Raw genomic sequence first — 19613 nt, forward strand, 5'->3', positions numbered from 1 at the left:
TTTTAATAAAAGATAATAAATAAGAACAGTATAATATACGTTCTGAGATCTCCCATCGAAAGAATGAGAATCTTAGAGTTTCGGTTTTGGGGGACCTGTTAAAATATATGTAATCATATATATATATATATATATATATATATATATATATATATATATATGTATTTAGCTCATCACACCCGATAAAGAGTATTTTTGTAATTCTACCCATCAGGGGCATTTTAGTCTTTTTACATCTTTTTACATGTATTTTATTTTATATTTTCTTTTTTCTTTTTATTTTTCATTTATTGTATAATGCATTTAATGCATTGCATTGGGGGTCCCAACCAAAGGAGTCGTTGGACCCCCAACGGTCACAAATGTGACCGTTGGGGGCCCAACGAGTCCCCTTTTGGGCCTCTCAATGTTCTCTCTCTCTCACTCTTTCTCTCACTCATTTGTGTATAAATAGAGGGGTATTCCCCCATGGAAGGCATGACCTTTTAGGCCCTTATTCAATAAAACATATGTAACTTATGCCTCTTCGTAGGCTTATTGTGGTGTTCCTTAGTGGACCATTTTGTTATTTCCCATTGTGGGGTTGTGTTTGTCTAATGTTGGACCTTATGAATGCATTATGCATTCTTGCAATTCATTTTCGCATACTTTCTAACATGGTATCAGAGCTCAGTTATAATCAAGCTAGTCCTTCGGTGCATCAGAAAACGTGATGTTCAAAAAATCGAAAAAGTGGTGAAGTTTTTGTTACTTCTTTTCTTTTTCTATGTTTTGATGAAGCGTTTGTTATCTCTTATCTCTCTTCCTTCTACTTGGGATTACTTGGCATGTATTCTTACACTTTTCAAGTATTTAGCCTATGCATTACACATGAGAAAAACACTTGTTTTTTTTCTACCATTGAATATATATATATATATATATATATATATATATATATATATATATATATATATATATATATATATATATATATATGTAACGACCCCAACTCCTACTTTTGAAAAATGCGGAATTTTTTTTTTTCTAAGAGTTGCGGAAAACTTCCCAGAGACCTGGGGTCCCTACAGTTCCAATTTCAGTTGGATAACCACACACCACAAACGAAGTTGCAATTATCATCCATATCAACCAACTAAAACTCTTTTATTAATGAGTAATAAAATTTCAAAGACAAAGTTTCCTTCAACTGAAAGTAAAGTAACAATTGCAGAATTTAAAAGAACTGAAAGACAAAAGAAAGAGTCACAATATCCTCTACTGAAGCTGACAAGTCCAAGTATAACTCATCCATCCCCAGATGCATGTCCAACTTCACTGTTCACCATTTCCTGTGAAAAACCAACAAAGTAGGGTGTCAGAACCGAAATTCTGAGCACAGCTACTTCTAAAGAAACCAGATGAGAGAAAGAACATGGATAAGATTTCATGCAGTGATTTGAGTGAGCGCAGATATAAAATTTTCAACATCTAAATTTTCATAACTACCAATGATTTCATTTACTCACCAATCAATAACAGTAAACAGTGTCATATATCAACAACTAAATAACCAACCTTTCAGCATGATTTCACGAAGTAAAGCGTATGCAACCACCAAATGATGTCATGATACCAAGAATGATTCAAACATGCATGATCTAATGCATAACAGAAAAATGCATGATTATGTGCAATGCATGATTTCTTCTGTTATCTTTCATTTAAGTTCCATCTTTCCATATGCATGCCCTATTAGATGCACACATCTTTAAGTTCCTCTTTTTAATTACCGTGGCCCGCGGATACACCAAACGGGTACAAACCCCGAGGTCAAGTAGGTTCCCAGGGTAGCTTAACACACAATTTATATTTTATTACTGGGTTCCAACTTAGCCCTCGACCGATATCAGGAAACAACACCATCCATCGGAACATTAGACCTCCACATCTAATGTCGGGGACACAAGGGACACCCCACGCCCACAAGTGCCACTTCCTTGGTACCATAAACTCACAGCTGTGACTAACACACCACTCCCGGGTAAAGTGGTGGGCTCTCCCTAAAACCGTGGCCAGGAGAAGAACCTCAATATCGGGTTCAGGGGCAACAACGCACACGGAGTTTTTTGTATCCTCACAGTCTCCCCAAGACCGGATATCCAAGATTCTCATACTCTAGATGAGATATCCCAGAATGTATATTACACTGTTCTTATTCATTATTTTTATTTAAAGTTCATTCTTTAAGTTTGCCACACATATGCAAAAGTAAAGTGAAAACCCCGCATCCTCCCTTGCAGGGACCCATTCGGGACTCCAGCCCGTATCCACCACTAGAACAGTGCAGTAATGTGCCAAGTGATGCATTTAAAAACATAATTAAAAGAAAACCAAACCCACGGCTCTTCAGGCCGGTGATGGTCCAATTTGGCCATTAGTGCATCACATAATAAAACCAAGTAGTGTTTCATTCATAACACTAAGCCAAAATGCCAAACAGCATATATATTCATGCAAATCTAAACCCAAACATATGCATGTCATAATTCATTCATATGCATTTTCAATATGTGTGTTTTACCTACATCACATATTTAACCAAATTCATGGTTTCTTTAAGTGTGTGAGTGTACATGTACCAATTCACACAATAATCAAGCGTACATGTTCAAGAAGACTTACCAACAATTGAATCATGCTCACACTCATGCGAACCATAGTCATAACAGTCAAGTGAAAGCATAAATCTCCACGACAAGTGTTTCCAAATGCACATCCATATATGCCAATATAACCATGGACATAAAACAACAACATTCACAAGCACGGTTTCAAAGATTCATGTGCAAGGATTCACATATTTATTCCAAAATGTATGTTGTCATTCCTTGATAATTTTTATTATATCACGTGAACACCCATGCATGTAGATTTAAGCAATAAAACATTACTTTCATGATTGCTCATGCCCATGAAAACAACTAGACAACGATATCCAACTCAAGCATATCAAATCAAGTTTAAGCCTATTCACATTTTCATTCACCTGTATGCAAAGAGCCAGATCTAACATGATTAGCTAGTATTCTGAAAACTTAAGGTATTAAGCTAAGCTTCCATATGAGTCATACTATACATGAACAAGGATTCAATGGACCTGTCCTTTGTCCACAAGCATGGACAGGTTAAGGGAATAGCATTTATTATATTTTCCTTTGTAAAAATATAATCCAGCACCAGTCGGCTGGGCTTGGCAGGGTACCACACAACCCATGATCTTATGCTCTCTTTCCACTCAATACTTATAACAAAACAACAAGACTAAAATTGTCAAAAACAGCACAATGGTCATGCTAACTGGTTCTAACGCTAGTCAAAATGGACATTCCAGCTAGCCATTGCTTTGTCATTAAAAGATCAACAATCAAATTTCTGCATCATCAACAGTTAAAAGGAAACATTCACAGTTCAGACAAAACTTCACAGCTAGTACTCCTAAATCAGCTGAGTTTCTTTCCTTTCCCTTTTCAACTGATGGAAAACTTTTTCAGACAGTTCAAATGAAGCTTAAGAGAATATATACAATATTTCTGAAAACTTTGACTTTAGTATGCTAAGAGGTATACTTCCAAATAAGTTCCAAGAGAGTATTTCACCACTAATTAATTTGTTGTGAAAGAGATGCATGGTTGGAAACAGTACTGCAAGAAGCCAAAAATGCAATGCAAGCATAATAGTTTTTTTCTTTAATATTGACACTTAGTATAAAGTCATTGATTAAGACTACTGTAGTCAAATGAACACTTATAAAAGAATTTCTATACATAAAATGACTTATGGTTTATTTACAAAAATATACACAGCAACACTATGGATTTGATATCAAAAGCATTGAATGCACATGGTCCAGCTAATAACAAGCCTGAGCGTAACCCATATGGTCTTGAGAACGTCTAATATATGTATCTTTACAAAGAAAAATGCAAGTCATAATTCATAACTCTAGTAAGACCATATCTGCCTAAGATAAAATTTCAATACCTGAGACAGACCATTAACAATTTAAGAGCAAACTTTGAGTCATAACCTAAGAAATGCTCAAATTCCAAAGACAGAGGATGCAACAACTAATAAACCCCCTTTTTATATAAGAAAAATAGAAATCTCACATCCCCTTCAGACAACGTACATATAAGATTAAGAGTGAAATCATACAGCCTGTGGTCCAGTTCTTGTATATATATATATATCTTAATCAACATTAATTATGCAAAAATCATAAAGAACGTCCAAATAGAAAACACAGATGGGGAATTTGCTCATGCAGTTCATCAAGAAACAGGGTAAAATTTAATATATTAATGCTAACAAAAACTGCAGACTCCATTTCCATTTGTTTCAATGGAGATTTGATTTTAAGGCTTATCAAATTCAAATCAATGAAATGGGTACATGAAATATCACAGGATCAGTTTTGTATATACAATCTTTCAAACACCTATCCATAAACATCGGTTCACATGGAATCAACAATGCATGTGAATCATCTTAAAACAATCGATGCCTAGCATAAACCAACAACTCATAAAATTATTACCAATTTATTTCCTAAATAAAACTCAAGATTTCTGTAGCAAATAACGTTGAAACTGGGCATCCTGCTGAAACAAAAACTTAATTGAACCAAGATACAAATTCTTCCATATGGTTTAGCACTCAACATAAGCAAACTCCAATTTCCTCTTTCCCTTTAGTATCTAGGTTATTGGGTCCCAAAACAGAAATCCCCCAAAAATTGGGGTTATCCATTTCAAAGAATCGGAAACCCCACGAATGGGGCTAATTCGATACCACAGCCGAACCCCAAATCGTTTGGGCTAGGGATTTTTGCAATGTAGGGTTAGGTAAGAAAATCCCCAAATCGATTTGGGTTGGACTTTGTTTCAGTTTAGGGTTAGGTACAGTAAATCCCCAAATCGATTTGGGTTTTCGAAATGGGGAAACAACCTAATCCCCGAATCCTCCCCACAAACCCACGCATGGAATCGAACCCATGTTCGATCCCTAACCCGAAATCCAAGAGGCACCGTACCTGTTTCGCTGGTTTTCCGGCGATCTTTCCGGCGATCGGAGGCTGGAGACGTGCAGGCACGGTCGGCTGGTGTCGCTCCACGCTGCTACCGTGAAGAAGGGTGCTTGCTGGAGCTGCGGTGGCTGTCGCAACTTGTCGGCGATCTTCTACCTCCGGTGCGCGCACGCAGACAGGGAGAGAGACGAGGGAGAGAGAAGGACTGAGTGAAAAGGGAGAGGCGAGTGGAGAGGGCTTCCTCTCCACCTCCTTTTATCGACCCGGACTCCCCCTCCTCTGCCGAGATGGGCGCGGGGTCGTTACGCTCTGCGTAACCCCCTGCACCCCCTTTTGCTTTCTGCTAGGGTTTCATCGGGCAACCCTTATCGGGTTGCCCTTTTCGTTTAACAGGGCTGAAGAATATGGGGTGGGGCTCGGGTCCGAACCCGAGACCCGCAACCCGACCCCAAGTCAAAATGGATCCACAAGTGGATCCAAATGGATCCACTGTGGATCCTCAGATAAATAAAAAAAAACTTAAAAATTTTATTCATTTTAAATCTCGCATTTTATATAAAACCTTAACCCCCACCAAAATGGATCCGCAAGTTGGATCCAAGTGGATCCAACTGTGGATCCTCGAATCCGCTTAATATATATATATATATATATTATATTTCTATAGTATTACAAATATTAATATTATTTATTTATGATTATACACATATATATATATATATATATATTTAGATATATATAAATATATATATGCACATGAATCCAGTATATGGATCCCATACCCATCTACGCACCCCTATTGAATGATTATTCTCCGAATTATTTAGTTAATTACAAATTATTGTACTTATACGTACATATCAAATTTACGAGGTAAATGTATGCGAAAAACCACTTTATGGGTCCTGGATCTGTAATTTGGATCCAGGCCCAATTCGCAAAATTTTATAAAATTTTCGGGTTTTACAATATATATATATATATATATATATATATAAACATATATACGTATGTAGTATGTTTTGAAAGGAAATATATGGAAATGTATGTTTTTTTTTTTCTAAAATAGTATTTTAACCGTCATTGAACGTATTTAAGGAAACTAGATATATGTAGTATGTTTTGAATCTTGAAGCCTTTTTTTTTAAATAACTTTAATATATATATATATATATATATATATATATAACCATGAATTATTTATTCTAGATGTTTCGTCAATAATTGTCTTATCTTATTGATTTGATAATGATGTCTTATTTTATAAAATATAAACTTGTTTTTCACACACACACACACACACACACACACACACATATATATATATATATATATATATGATAATCGTCAAAATACAATTTGTATTTCATCCTTGATAGACATGCATATTCATGTTTGAAATTCTCAATTCGTTACATGCTTAAAAATGTAAAATTTTATATAATCATTTGCATATATGCTTAAACTTGATTAAAAACATGTTTATTTTATGAGACATATGGCTTTAATTATTGCATGAGTGCTTTTTCTATGAGAATGTATGCACTTAGTCTCTCATATTGTTTCTTTTATCTATGCATATGCCTTGGTTCCTTGTTAAAACTCTCTTGTGTCATCTTTTGAAAATATGTATTTTTGTATTACAATTGATAGCATTAAGATGTTCTCAATGTTTGAGAATGGTTCTAGATTTTTCATCTCTAGATTGTCGTGAATACATTTTGATAACCGTTTTGTAATGCTTGTTAAGCATTCTTTTACATAAATAAAATTGTTTATTCATGTGTGTTCCCCTTTTACCGTTTTTATGGGTTTTGCGTAAAGTGTTTATACAAAATTGTTGTTATGAGACATATTGTTGTGATTAATTATATTAGACCTTTGATTCTATTTTTTAATCGGTCCTCTTTGTAAAAACTTTTATTTGGAAAAATGATTCTTTAAGTGTTTATTGCCTTTTTGTGGCATTTATATTTGTCCATCACATGTTATTTAATGCATCATTTGTTTGGCCTTATTATTGTTATATTAGAGATGTTTGTTAAGGTGAGTTATGTGCACCTTGTGTTATGTCATTTTAGGTTGTCAACTTGTAGTTTGACCCTAAAATGACTTGTTATGTGATATCTAATTATGAGTGTGTCACTCATTTATTTTTGGCCATTGTTCTTATGGATGCTCTTAATTATGTGAACCTGTGATGGATATATGATAGTTGAAACCTTAAATGTTTTAAGGTATATTAAAATCAATGTTTTATTTGTTATATGTTTGTCATTACAAGTCTTATTGCCTCAAAAGTCTTCTCCTTTTATAACTCTTATCTAAGTGTCATCATATGTAGACAAGATTTTTATTACACCTTTGTGTGTTGGTAGCCCTTTGTTCGTTTTGTTCTCTTGGTCTAGTAGCTGAATACACTTATCTTGAGTGTTATTATATGTAGACAAGGCACGTTGAGTCACACCATGTTGTGTGATTTTAGTCTATGTTGGCATTTGTGTCCTTGTTCTAGTCGCTGAGATGTATGCCCATGGTTGGCTTCTTTCACTCATTTCAAGTGCCATTTTATGTAGACAAGAGATGTATTGTGTTTTAACCTATGGTTGGCTTGATACTATTGTTCTAGTAGCTGAACATACTTGATTTTGAGTGTCTTTTTACGAAGACAAGAGATGCTTTTGGTCCATATTGGCGTGTATTCTCTTGTTCCTGTCGTTGATACACTCATTTCAAATATTATTACATGTAGACAAGCGGTGTTTATACACACCTTTGTGTGTGTCTTTTGGCCTTTAATGACATTATGATTATGTTCTTGTTCTAGTAGCTTATATACTTGATTTGTGGGTTTTGGAAGACTAATGAGGTAGTTGCTTGTAGTGGATGAATTATTGTTGAAATTTGTTAAATTTCATTCATATTTTGTCTTTTAAAGATACAAGTGAATCATATCATTAATATGTATATTTTAAAATCAAATTGATTTTTTGGCATTTAATCTACATATTAAGTGCTTATGGTTTTGGCTACCTTTGTATTTGATATGCAAAATGAGTTTTTGTAATTACAATCATTTGAGTGAGATGTTCTTAAATGTGTAAGGTTCTCTACTAAAATAACACTCATTATTTTGCCTCTTAAGTGGACTTAAATCTTTTTGAACTTTTGTGTTTTATACACTCCTTTTATGCTCTTGACTCTTGGGTGGATGTTTTTTAGATCATGTCCTTGCAAGTTCACATATGGCATTTGTTTGGCAGAAAATTTCTTCTCTCTAAGATGTGAGAGAAATCATTAACTCATCTTTTGTTGATAAAATGTCTCCTTATTGGTGATCTATGTGTGTTAAACATGTTTTCTTTCATATGCTCTTGTACACATTCCCTTGAGAGCAATTTGTTCTTATGTGAACACTGTCTTCTTAGATATATTTCTAATACATGAAATTTTTTACTTGATCTTAATACAAATCTCATATTTTCTGTCTTTATGCACTTGTGAGTGTTCTCCGTTCATACACTCCTTACTTCCAAATATTGATAAAATCCTTTGTAAGAATGATTTTGGGAGCCTTAGTGCTCACCTATTCTAAGAAATTCAATCTTTTGGTATTTGTGGGTGTCCCCTTTGTACTTTTGGGTACTTTTATTCAAGTGTTCTTGGTGTGTCTTTGCACACGTATTCCTTTGTGGTGTTGGTGCTTGAAGTGCACATCTTTGAAGGCATTTTTACATGGTTCTTGGAGATATTTTTGGTCAAATGTTCTTAGTGTGGCCTTTGTGCATTTATCTTTCTTCAAGAACTTAGTGTGTTTTATCAATGTTTAAGGTTCATTTGTGTTTTGCATAAATACTCAATCAAAATGCATAAATTATTTTTTGAATCATTGTCCTTTTTAATCAATGTTATGGTCTATTATCCATTTTTTGATATCTCTTATTTGATTAAGATACAAAGGTACTTTTTACATGGAGTTCTTTTGGCTTGTTCCACAGGATCTTCAAGATGGGATGAATGAAGCATCTATGATACATCGTGAAAGGAACTTGGGGATGATCATTAAAGACAGTTAAAGACTGACAGATGCAAAGTTCTTTCATGCGCTATAATGTTGATGACTTCCATTGAAGATTTTTTTTGAAGACTGGAACCCTCCTTTTGTATCTTAAAACTTCTCGTTATCCCCACGCAAAGTTTGAGGGGGGGGTGTTAAAATATATGTAATCATATATACATATATATATACACATATATGTATTTATCTCATCATACCCGATAACGGGTATTTTTGTAATTATGCCCATTAAGGGCATTTTAGTCTTTTTACATCTTTTTACATGTATTTTATTTTATATTTTCTTTTTTCTTTTTATTTTTTATTTATTGTAAAATACATTTAATGCATTTCATTTAACGGTCACAAATGTGACCGTTGGGGGCCCAACGAGTCCCCTTTTGGGCCTCCCAATGTTCTCTCTTTCTCTCACTCCTTTGTGTATAAATAGAGGGGTATTCTTCCATGTAAGTCCTGGCCTTTTAGACCCTTATTCAATAAAGCATATGTAACTTATGCCTCTTCGTAGGCTTATTGTGGTGTCTCTTAGTGGGCGATTTTGTTATTCCCCATTGTGGGGTTGTGTTTGTCTAATGTTGGACCTTATGAATGCATTATGCATTCTTGCAATTCATTTTCGCATACTTTTTAACAGGACCACGAGGATACAAAAACTCTGTGTGCTTTACTTTGACCCCTGAACCCGATATTGAGGTTCTTTCTCCTGACCATGGTTTTAGGGAAAGTCTGTCACTTTACCTAGGGGTGGTGTGTTCGGCACAATTGTTGTTTTGGTATACCAAGGAAGTGACACTTGTGGGCGTGGGGTGTCCCTAGTGTCCCCGACATTAGATGTGGAGGTCTAATGTTTCGAAGGTGATTCGGTCGAGGGCTAAGTTTGGAACCCAGTAATAAAATACAAATTGTGTTAAGCTACCGTGGGAAACTAACTTGACCTCGAAAAAATTGTACCTGCTTGGTGTATCCGCGGGCAACGGTAATTAAAAAGAGAAACTTAAATTATATGTATTTAATAGGGCATGTATATAGAAAAAGAAAACCTTAAGGAAAGATAATAAAGTGATCATGCATTGCACATAAATCATGCATAATCCTGCTATGCATTAGAACATGCACGGTTACATGTTTTTTTAATTGTTACATGTTGGTGGATGCATGATGTTTAATTTCTAATGCATGATTAATTTCCTGCTTACTTAAATTGTGATTCATGTTATTGATTAATGTTCTTTTATGCCTAATAGATGCTCCCTGTTGCATGAATGCTTATCTGAATTATGTAATTGTCATAATTGCATTCTTTTGAATTATTGTATGAATTCGTATCCGTGTTCTTTATACTCATTTATTTTCATTAGAGGGATCTGTACGCAGAATTCTTCGGATTTCTGACCCTCTCTATTTGTGGTTTTTCGCAGCCGCAGATGATCAGTTAAGCGATTGACTTCTGGGGAAGTCACGGGTGTCACACACTTGTTAGACAGATTATAGATGGACAACGTTTCTCAATCTACTTTTATTTTCTTTTTGTTTCATTCAGTAGTTATTGCACTCTGAATATTTCATTTATGTAATTGTCTCTAGACTTATTACTCATTATTTTAATAAAGGTTTGGTTTGATATGAATGATAATTGTAAGCTCTATTGTGGTTGGTTGTTTTATCCAATTGAAAGTGGAACTGTAAAGGCTCCGGGTTTTTGGGATTGTTTCCGCACTTTATTTTTTTTTTTTGCGTTTTCAATGGGTATGAGTTGGGGTCGTTACAGGCCTAACGAGACAGAACGAGAAAAGGGGCAGCACCAGCTCATTACTGTATATATATATATATATATATATATATATATATATATATATATATATATATATATATATATATATATATATATATATACTATGTGTAGGCCATCAATGACCAAACAAAAATACCACCTTTGGTTTCTACAAGGATTAAAATTGTTTAAACTGTAAATCTGTTATTAATAAGTGAGAGTCAGTTTCATTCATTTAGCTGTTTGGTCTCAAGAGCTACTGCCTCTTGATGCTGGTTCAATTAAAAGATTGTCTTGAACTTTATTTTTTGCTGCCTGGAAGTATGCTTCACGCTTTCTGTACACTGCAGCCAGTTCTTTGACCTATCTTTTTCCCCCACATCCTTTTATGTGGGTCGATAGGCTAATGTTGGCGTCCACAGTTCAGTGTTTATATTAGCCTGAATTAACTTGGACTACTGTTTCAAACATGCTTTCCATCCTTGTCCATAATGTGACAGATCCTCTTTTGCTTAAATTATTTGCCTTTCGCTTTCCCATGTTCGTTGTGCAATTTAGATGAGTTTGTTTTCTGTTGTCTGATTTGTTATGTATACTGCATTTCTATCCTAATAAAAGCCTTAACTATGGGAAGATATAGCCTTTGAATAGTGTATTGGTGATGAATATGATTGCTAGATGCGGATAGTTGGTATGGTTTAGAGATATGACTGAGACTTTAGATATTTCTGCTGCTTTCAGACTTTTTTCTTTTCTTTTTTTCCCTGAAAGCTTGATTAATGATTTCAGGCTCCAGTATTAATGAGGTATCCTGCCAGCCTGTCATTGACAGCATATTCATATTTCTTTGGTGCTCTTTTGATGGCTTTCACTGGATTATTTGCAACCAATGGCAATACTGATTGGGCCTTATCAAAGTTCAAAATATTGGCAGTCATATTTGCTGTAAGTTTCTGATTTATATTTTGTATGTAATAATAATTTCTATAGATAATTTCAAAAGGACCTTCAAGCAGATGTCTTCTTTCACACATTCACGTCATAATATGAAGCTCTCCCCCTGTTCAAAAGTATCAGGGATCCAAGTGAAAGGAAAGTTCCATAAAAGGTTTTTATGGTAAAATTCATTTTTTCTGAATTTTACGGGATATTCTTTCCTTATTATTCTATTATTATCATCTTCTGATTAATGATGAATCTTTTAGCAGTTAGATATTTTTATTTTTTTCCCTCTGTGCCATCATAATTAGAATATACTGAGAGCAGAACCTAATTTCCAGGGTGTTGTTGCATCTGCTGTCAACTACGCGCTTCTGACTTGGTGTAATAAGATAATTGGTCCTGCATTAGTGGCATTGTATAACCCACTTCAACCTCTGGCATCTGCTTTTTTGTCAAGGATTTTCCTTGGAAGCACATTATATCTGGGAAGGTGGGACTTGAGCACTGAGTGAATCATTCAGCTTTGCGATCTTGCGTTACTTGTGGTTTCTTACAATCATATTTGTGATGTCTAAATTCTGATGAAAGTGGAAATTATTATTCAGATCTTAATTGTGTTTTCTATTCACATCTAAATCTGAATCTTACCTACAAATTTGACTCTCGATATTACTAAATGAGACTTCTGGATATTACTAGATGAGACTGACTTACATGTAAATTTATATCTGGTTGGGATAAATAGCTAACTGGTTCCAGGTTTGAAGGATTTCTTCATCAAACTCTGGGTCTGATTAGGCTGCATTTGATTATATCTGAACTGAGTCCAGCCCATCTATATTCCTAAAGACAACCCTGTATAGATGAGTCAAGGCCTTGATGATGATTATTATTGAAGTCAGAGCTTTCATCGCAGATTCATAAGCTAGTGGTATGAAAGATATTTACATTTCGCATTACATATTCCTTGCTTCATGATAAAGGGAAAGCAAAAGGGCCAACAAAAGTACCATGGCCATTATGCTGGATAATGTGTAAGATGATTGACAGGCTTGCATGTATTGTTTGAAGTTGGCTAATTTCAAGTATCATGTTTTGTTCGAACTACGTTATCTGTCATGCATCAAATTGGACAGTGGGGAAGTTCATGAATTAACATATGCTCTTGGTTTTGTTCAATCAATGCCATTCTTTGCGAAGTATACATCTTTGCTTGCTTTATTGAGCAACTGCCCATTTCTTTTTCTTTGGATTTACTTGCCTACACAATGCTGTCAAGAATCATACAGAACAGGCTTCTTCCAAGACCAATAGTTGCTTGCTTGTAGGCAACATGGATCATTGCATATGGCACAAATGTTTCAACCAAAGATTGAGGCACATTTATATTTTAGGCATATCAATTATGACGAATGCCTTCATGTCTCCTCAGAAAACTGATCACCAAATCTCAAGCTGCCCTATATTGCATTGCACAGGTCACCAGTCTGCTGTTACTCATGGTCCTAGTTGAATGCAAAGCCACATGCATCTATGTTGGTAACTTTCTTAGCAACTTTCCGTAAATCTGCTGCTGTCTTTCATGTGGTAACAGCCACCCATCACATACCTCCAGCAATCAGGCCCTGAGAAACCCTAGTATTATGCGTCAAGGCCTTAAGCCCAACCTCTTACATGCATGCCACAATTTCTTTGGTAGCTATTCATGTCAGCAATCTGTCATTTCCTTGTATTTTTTTAAATGTTAATCTGTTAGTCTGATAATGCACAAGAGAATGGCCAAACAAACTAAGACAAATTTGTACATAGAGCAGGGAAATCTTAGTATGGAAGACAGAGGATGAAGAGCTTCTATGAATTGATAGTTTTTGACTGGGATCACTAGGCAGTTCGTTAACTTTTAATGAGGTTTTGTTCATGAGAACAAGGGAATATAATCAAATTGAAACAATCATTCCAGGTCTCTATAGTTGTGTTTTTTATCATTTGGAAAGCTTTTTATCAAGTGATGTAGGTCACATGTTTAAATGTTTGAGGATCTAGATTAAATGAAAAGCTTAGCTGATAAAAAGCAATATGCTTGGTGCATTGACTCTTTTTCATATTACATGCTGAGTCAAAAAGAAATATTCTGGGGATTCTGGACCGTTTCTTCTTTGTTAGCGTTTTATTTTTTCTTTCCGTCTCTGAAATGGTAACAAATCTTATAATGGAAAAATATATCTGAATATTACCGACATGATATATCACAAGTTCAGGATAATCACTGTATTGATCATACTAATTGTGTTGCTTATGACTGCTTAAAGCACAAGCAAATTTAACAACTGATGGATATATCTGTTTGTGACAGTATTTTAGGAGGGGCTCTGATCATTGCTGGTTTATACATTGTAACATGGGCACGCTACAGTGAGAGGGTAGCAGCAGTAGGTGTGGCACACATCGACCGAGACTGTGAACCACAAGTTCATGAACATGCACCACTTCTTAATACTACACTGCAATGGCCAACAGCAAAGGTGTCAAAAGAGCCACATGAATCCTAAAAAGAGAGTGACTTTTGTTTTCCGCTGTTGTTATCATGGTTACTGGAAGCTTGTAAAATCCTAGGAAGCTTGCATCTTAAGAAGCTCCCTTTAAAGTGCAAAAACCACACTTCTTTCATGCTTCTGAAACTTTATGAAAAATTGCTTCTTCCAAAATGAAATCATTTTTACTTTCAGGGTTCTTTTTAATTTTTATTGTAAAACCTACATATGATGGATAATTTGTGTAATTTAAACCATAGGTTTTGTCTATTCAATTTTATGTTACTTCCTACTTATATATATGACCGGAATGCTTAGTTGTATTTAAGTGAAGGTTTTCTCTATTCAATTTTATGTTACGTCCTACTTACTTCTCACACTTCCTTACAGCTTCACTCTCCACGTTTCATGCGTTAAGGCATTTATTAAACACTTATAAACACTTGGGCCTTGTTTGGATGATGGGGCAAAACCAGGTTTATGGAAAACTAGGTTTGCTAAAAACTTAGGTTTTTGTGTGTTTGGTTTGCGAACAGTATAAAAGTTGAAAAAATCCCACCAATTTCTAGCCACTCGCGGGCCGAAAAATAACCGGATGGTACCAACCGACAAGAGCAGAACCATCTCGGTTATTTTTCCTGTTGGTGGTTGGCTAGAAAATGGCTGGCTATAAAGAAAAAAAAAAGTTTCAAATGTGGCCTTTCATGGTTGGAAAATAACTAGCCATGAAGGAATACTTAAGAAAAAAGGTAAACAAAAAATGTCAGACTGGTACGCTCGATGAGGGTGGTAGCCTTCCAGCCAGACATAGATTGGAAGAAGAGTGAGGTGGTGGGCCGGGTGGAAGGGGAAGTGAGGGTCGTGACTCCCACTCCTTGGACAACACAGTTGTGCATAGGGATGGCAGTGGGGTGGGGTGGGGTGGGGCGGGCCGGGGGACAAGGTCTCCACCCCCGCCCCGCCTCAAGATTAGAACCTCCATCCCCGCAAGGGGATGGATTTTAACCTCCACCCCCGCCTTCATCCCCGTTTCATGTCCTCCATCCCCGGTTCAAACGGGGATGAGGCGGGGTGGGGCTATTGCGGGGAAAAGTGGTGGGGACGGGGATGGGGCGGGGCGGGGCGGGGAAAAGTGTACCTCCATCCCCGAACGGGAACGGGGATGGATTTTAACCTTCATCCCTGGTCCAAACGGGGCGAGGCAGGGTGGGGCTCCGCTTTCCCCCGGTCCACTGCCATCCCTAGTTGTGCAGAGTAGCATTGCAAAATTGGCTTAAAAACCCGGTTTTGCTCCAACCGGGTTGTACTTAAAACTGGGTTTGATGGCATCGAAACAGCCACCAAACCATGGTTTTTGAGTAAAACTTGGTTTAACACCCAAAGCCAGGTTCAAACAGTTATTTTCGCTTTAAGCTACTTTTTGGTTTTGGTAGCTATAGTTTATAACAAGATGAACACAGTTATTCAATCAATAGATGCCCTTGAGCTCATTGCAAAATGTTCTTTCAGCTATGAACTAATTTACTTGTTCTATGTTATTCTGCTCCCTTCCAAACGTTCTTAAACCCAAAAGTTGTGGCTGCCTATGAAACTGTATCAGACGTTACAACGTTTTCTGCATGCGGTTGGACTGTGAAGTATTTGGGTCCACCACCTAGGAAAAACACTGTCATTCTCATGGGGGCCAAGATCCACATCTGAAACCATTCCATGGAATTTGGATTTGTGGACCGACTCAACCAATCCACTTACACCGCAGGTTCCTCTCCTGACTTGAACTAGCACCTATGTACACGGGCCAAGTCTTAACCCTTGTGCTTTTATCTTGGCTTGGTAAAGGTCCGCAATGTTTTTCATTTGATTACTTAAGTTGTTGGATCAACTAAGGTGCTTTCAGGTACAAGACCTAAATGTGATCCAATAATCCATTCTCATCTCCAGTACCTTAATTGGTTGATTTCGGTGGTGTTGGTGGGGTGACAGTGGGAGTTTCTCTCCTGAGTCTGTGTCCGGGTCTGAAACTCTGAATCCGATGCAGTGATGCCTAGACACAATCTTTTTGGACCCATCTTAACAAAGGCCCAAACCAAACCAAACCATTCACTTGTCTAGGCTTGTGACACGTTGCGTGGACCATGATATGGGTCCGGCAGTATATTACTAGACTGGACCCAAATCACAATTGCACTGAGAATGTACTAAAACATAAAGGAATGGATCAAATCTCTCCCGATATACATATCCAAGCCGCTATAAACTAGTGGAGCACTTAGGTTTGTTGTTGAGTAGGACATCCGATCCATCAAGGTCACCAGAATCCACCCAGATAACTTCTGTCCGGGTTATGTCAGGTCAACAAAATGAAAGCTCTAGACCCGTATTATTTATAGTCTTTAACAATATATTTTTTATGTAAAAAATCTATACAAAATACACGGGGCATGTTGGGTTAGATCTGTATCCGATAACTCAAACCCGAACTGTAGATTTTTTTCTGGGTCAGGTTCAGCTCGACTTGAATAGTGTTCATGTTGGCATTTTTAAGCCCATGCCCTCAAATCCAGGTTTGGGTAGGGCCACAGATCTCACAGAGTATCGACCCATGAGTTGACAGCCCCGAGTACCAAGTCCATAGTTGCATTTCAGGCTTTCTAGTACCAGATACCGGTACTAAACTCGTCTCTGAAACCATAGAAAGAAGTACAAATGTTTAAGAAACTAGTCCCAATTACTTAATAATCACACACCAACTTACATATAAACAACTTTATTATGTTATCAATGGGTATCAAGTTGGTTTCTCTTAGCATTTCTACATACAAATAACAATTTTATTTTATAAAGATATTAATTTTATTAAGAAATTTTTTAATATTATAAGATAAAAATTTATACAATAATAATTGATTTATATATTATGTTTAACTATTTTAATTTATAGGTATCTTTATAAAAATATATATTTCATATCGACTTTACAGAAACTACTAATTTTTTTAGAAATCGTATCAATATTTATTATAAACTTGTATCGATATATTTTAGAATTGTATCAACATTTCACTTCAAATAAAATCGTACATGAAACTTTTTATGAAAAATGACCATACTGTCTGTCCATGTAAATGGAGCATAAAATGACTGTATTGCCCTTCATCAGCGCGAACGTCAGGAGGACGACCGCAAATGTCGTTGAATTACCAAAGCAGGTTATATGTTCCCCCCGATGATTCACTGAATCCCACGTCTGTGTTCGGGGCTTTGAATGAGCACCACGTATACAAGCACATGGGGCTCGTATTCCCGTGTATGTTGACATAACTTTGCATCGGACTCTGGTGTTGTTGCAAAGACTTAAGTACCCTTTATTGCTATTCTTCTCATAAAGTGATGGTTTGAGAAAATGACAAAAATGTCTTTCATTCAAAAAAGAAAAAACAAATAGTTCAAAAAAAGGACAAACATGTCCTCCATCCAGAAAGTCGAGGATGATGTTGACTCTTCAAAGTCTTCTTCTTTTTCTGTTCAAAAAAAGGACAAACATGTTTTCTTCTTCTTTCTTCGTAAAACACTGTAAAACCCTTTCTCTCTCTAGAGAAGAAATCAAGGGAAACAAAGAGTTCTTCCTGGAGAAGGCCATGAACATCAACCCTCTCACTCTCTCTCCCTTCTCTCTCTACTTCTGTGCATATCCAACAAACGATCCTACATTGCTGCATCGTCATCTTCTTCTTCTTCCTTTTTCGTAAAACACTGTAAAACCCTCTCTCTCTGTAGAGAAGAAATCAAGAGAGGTAAAGGATTCCTCCTAGAGAAGGCCATGAACACCAACCCTCTCACTCTCTCTCCCTTCTCTCTCTACTTGTGTGCCTGATTTAGAGTTTTTGCCCTTACAGGAGGGGGGTCCGGGGGCTCCCCCCCGGCGCGAATCCCGCTGCGCGGTCAGCGGGCGGGGGTCCAGGGGGGGCGCCCCTGGCGGGGGGCTCGGGGGGCAGCGCCTTCCGGACCAAATTTTTTTTGGGCCTTCCAACAATGATTTGTAGTATTATCGGGCTTTCCTACAACAATTTGTAGCATTTGTAGTGTCTTCCGTAAATCGCGAAACGCTATAGCGATTTGTAGTGTCTTCCGCAAATCGCTATAGCGATTCGCAAATCGCTATAGCGATTCGCAAATCGCTATAGCGATTTGTAGTGTCTTCCGCAAATTAGGACCAACTTGTCAGAGTCATATCTCCCTAACCGGAGGTCATATTCCAAATCCGCGATTTGTAGTGTCTTCCGTAAATCGCTATAGCGATTTGTAGTGTCTTCCGCAAATCGCTATAGCGATTTGTAGTGTCTTCCGCAAATTAGGAAAGCCCGATAATACTACAAATGCTACAAATTGCTGTAGGAAAGCCCGATAATACTACAAATCATTGTTAGAAGGCCCAAAAAAATTTTGGTCCGGAGGGCGCTGCCCCCGAGCCCCCCGCCAGGGGCGCCCCCCCCTGGACCCCCGCCCGCTGACCGCGCAGCGGGATCCGCGCCGGGGGGGAGCCCCCGGATCCCCCTCCTGTAAGGGCAAAAGCTCTAAATCGGGCACACAAGTAGAGAGAGAAGGGAGAGAGAGTGAGATGGTTGGTGTTCATGGCCTTCTCCAGGAGGAACCCTTTACCTCTCTTGATTTCTTTTCTACAGAGAGAGAGTGTTTTACAGTGTTTTACGAAGAAGGAAGAAGAAGAAGATGACGATGCAGCAATGTAGGATCGTTTGTTGGATGTGCACAGAAGTAGAGAGAGAAGGGAGAGAGAGTGAGAGGGTTGATGTTCATGACCTTCTCCAGGAAGAACTCTTTGTTTCCCTTAATTTCTTCTCTAGAGAGAGAAAGGGTTTTACAGTGTTTTACGAAGAAAGAAGAAGAAAACATGTTTGTCCTTTTTTTGAACAGAAAAAAAAGAAGACTTTGAAGAGTCAACATCATCCTCGACTTTCTGGATGAAGGACATGTTTGTCCTTTTTTTGAACTATTTGTTTTTTCTTTTTTGAATAAAAGATATTTTTGTCATTTTCTCAAACCATCACTTTATGAGAAGAATAGCAATAAAGGGTACTTAAGTCTTTGCAACAACACCAGAGTCCGATGCAAAGTTATGTCAACATACACGGGTGCTTGTATACGTGGTGCTCATTCAAAGCCCCGAACACATACGTGGGATTCAGTGAATCATCGGGGGCGAAC

At 37.0% G+C, this 19613-nt stretch overlaps 1 protein-coding gene across 2 annotated transcripts in view; it reads left to right on the top strand.

Annotated features, from left to right (window-relative positions):
• LOC149822161 (WAT1-related protein At4g19185-like) overlaps positions 1-14682 on the top strand; it is a 53914-nt gene extending 39232 nt beyond the window's left edge. The window contains exons 5-7 of one of the 2 annotated variants that reach the window (XM_089980161.1): positions 11707-11862; positions 12198-12349; positions 14213-14682. In XM_089980161.1, coding sequence (XP_089836287.1) covers positions 11707-11862; positions 12198-12349; positions 14213-14408 — 504 coding nt within the window. In that variant the 3' untranslated portion in view covers positions 14409-14682. The remainder of the gene's footprint in view (positions 1-11706; positions 11863-12197; positions 12350-14212) is intronic. The other variant, XM_089980162.1, reaches the window with a different exon arrangement.
• The last annotated feature ends 4931 nt before the right edge of the window (positions 14683-19613 follow it).

The sequence above is a fragment of the Nuphar pumila genome, chromosome 11 (genome assembly GCF_984573655.1).
Source record: "Nuphar pumila chromosome 11, dmNupPumi1.hap1.1, whole genome shotgun sequence".
Taxonomy (NCBI): Eukaryota; Viridiplantae; Streptophyta; class Magnoliopsida; order Nymphaeales; family Nymphaeaceae; genus Nuphar; species Nuphar pumila.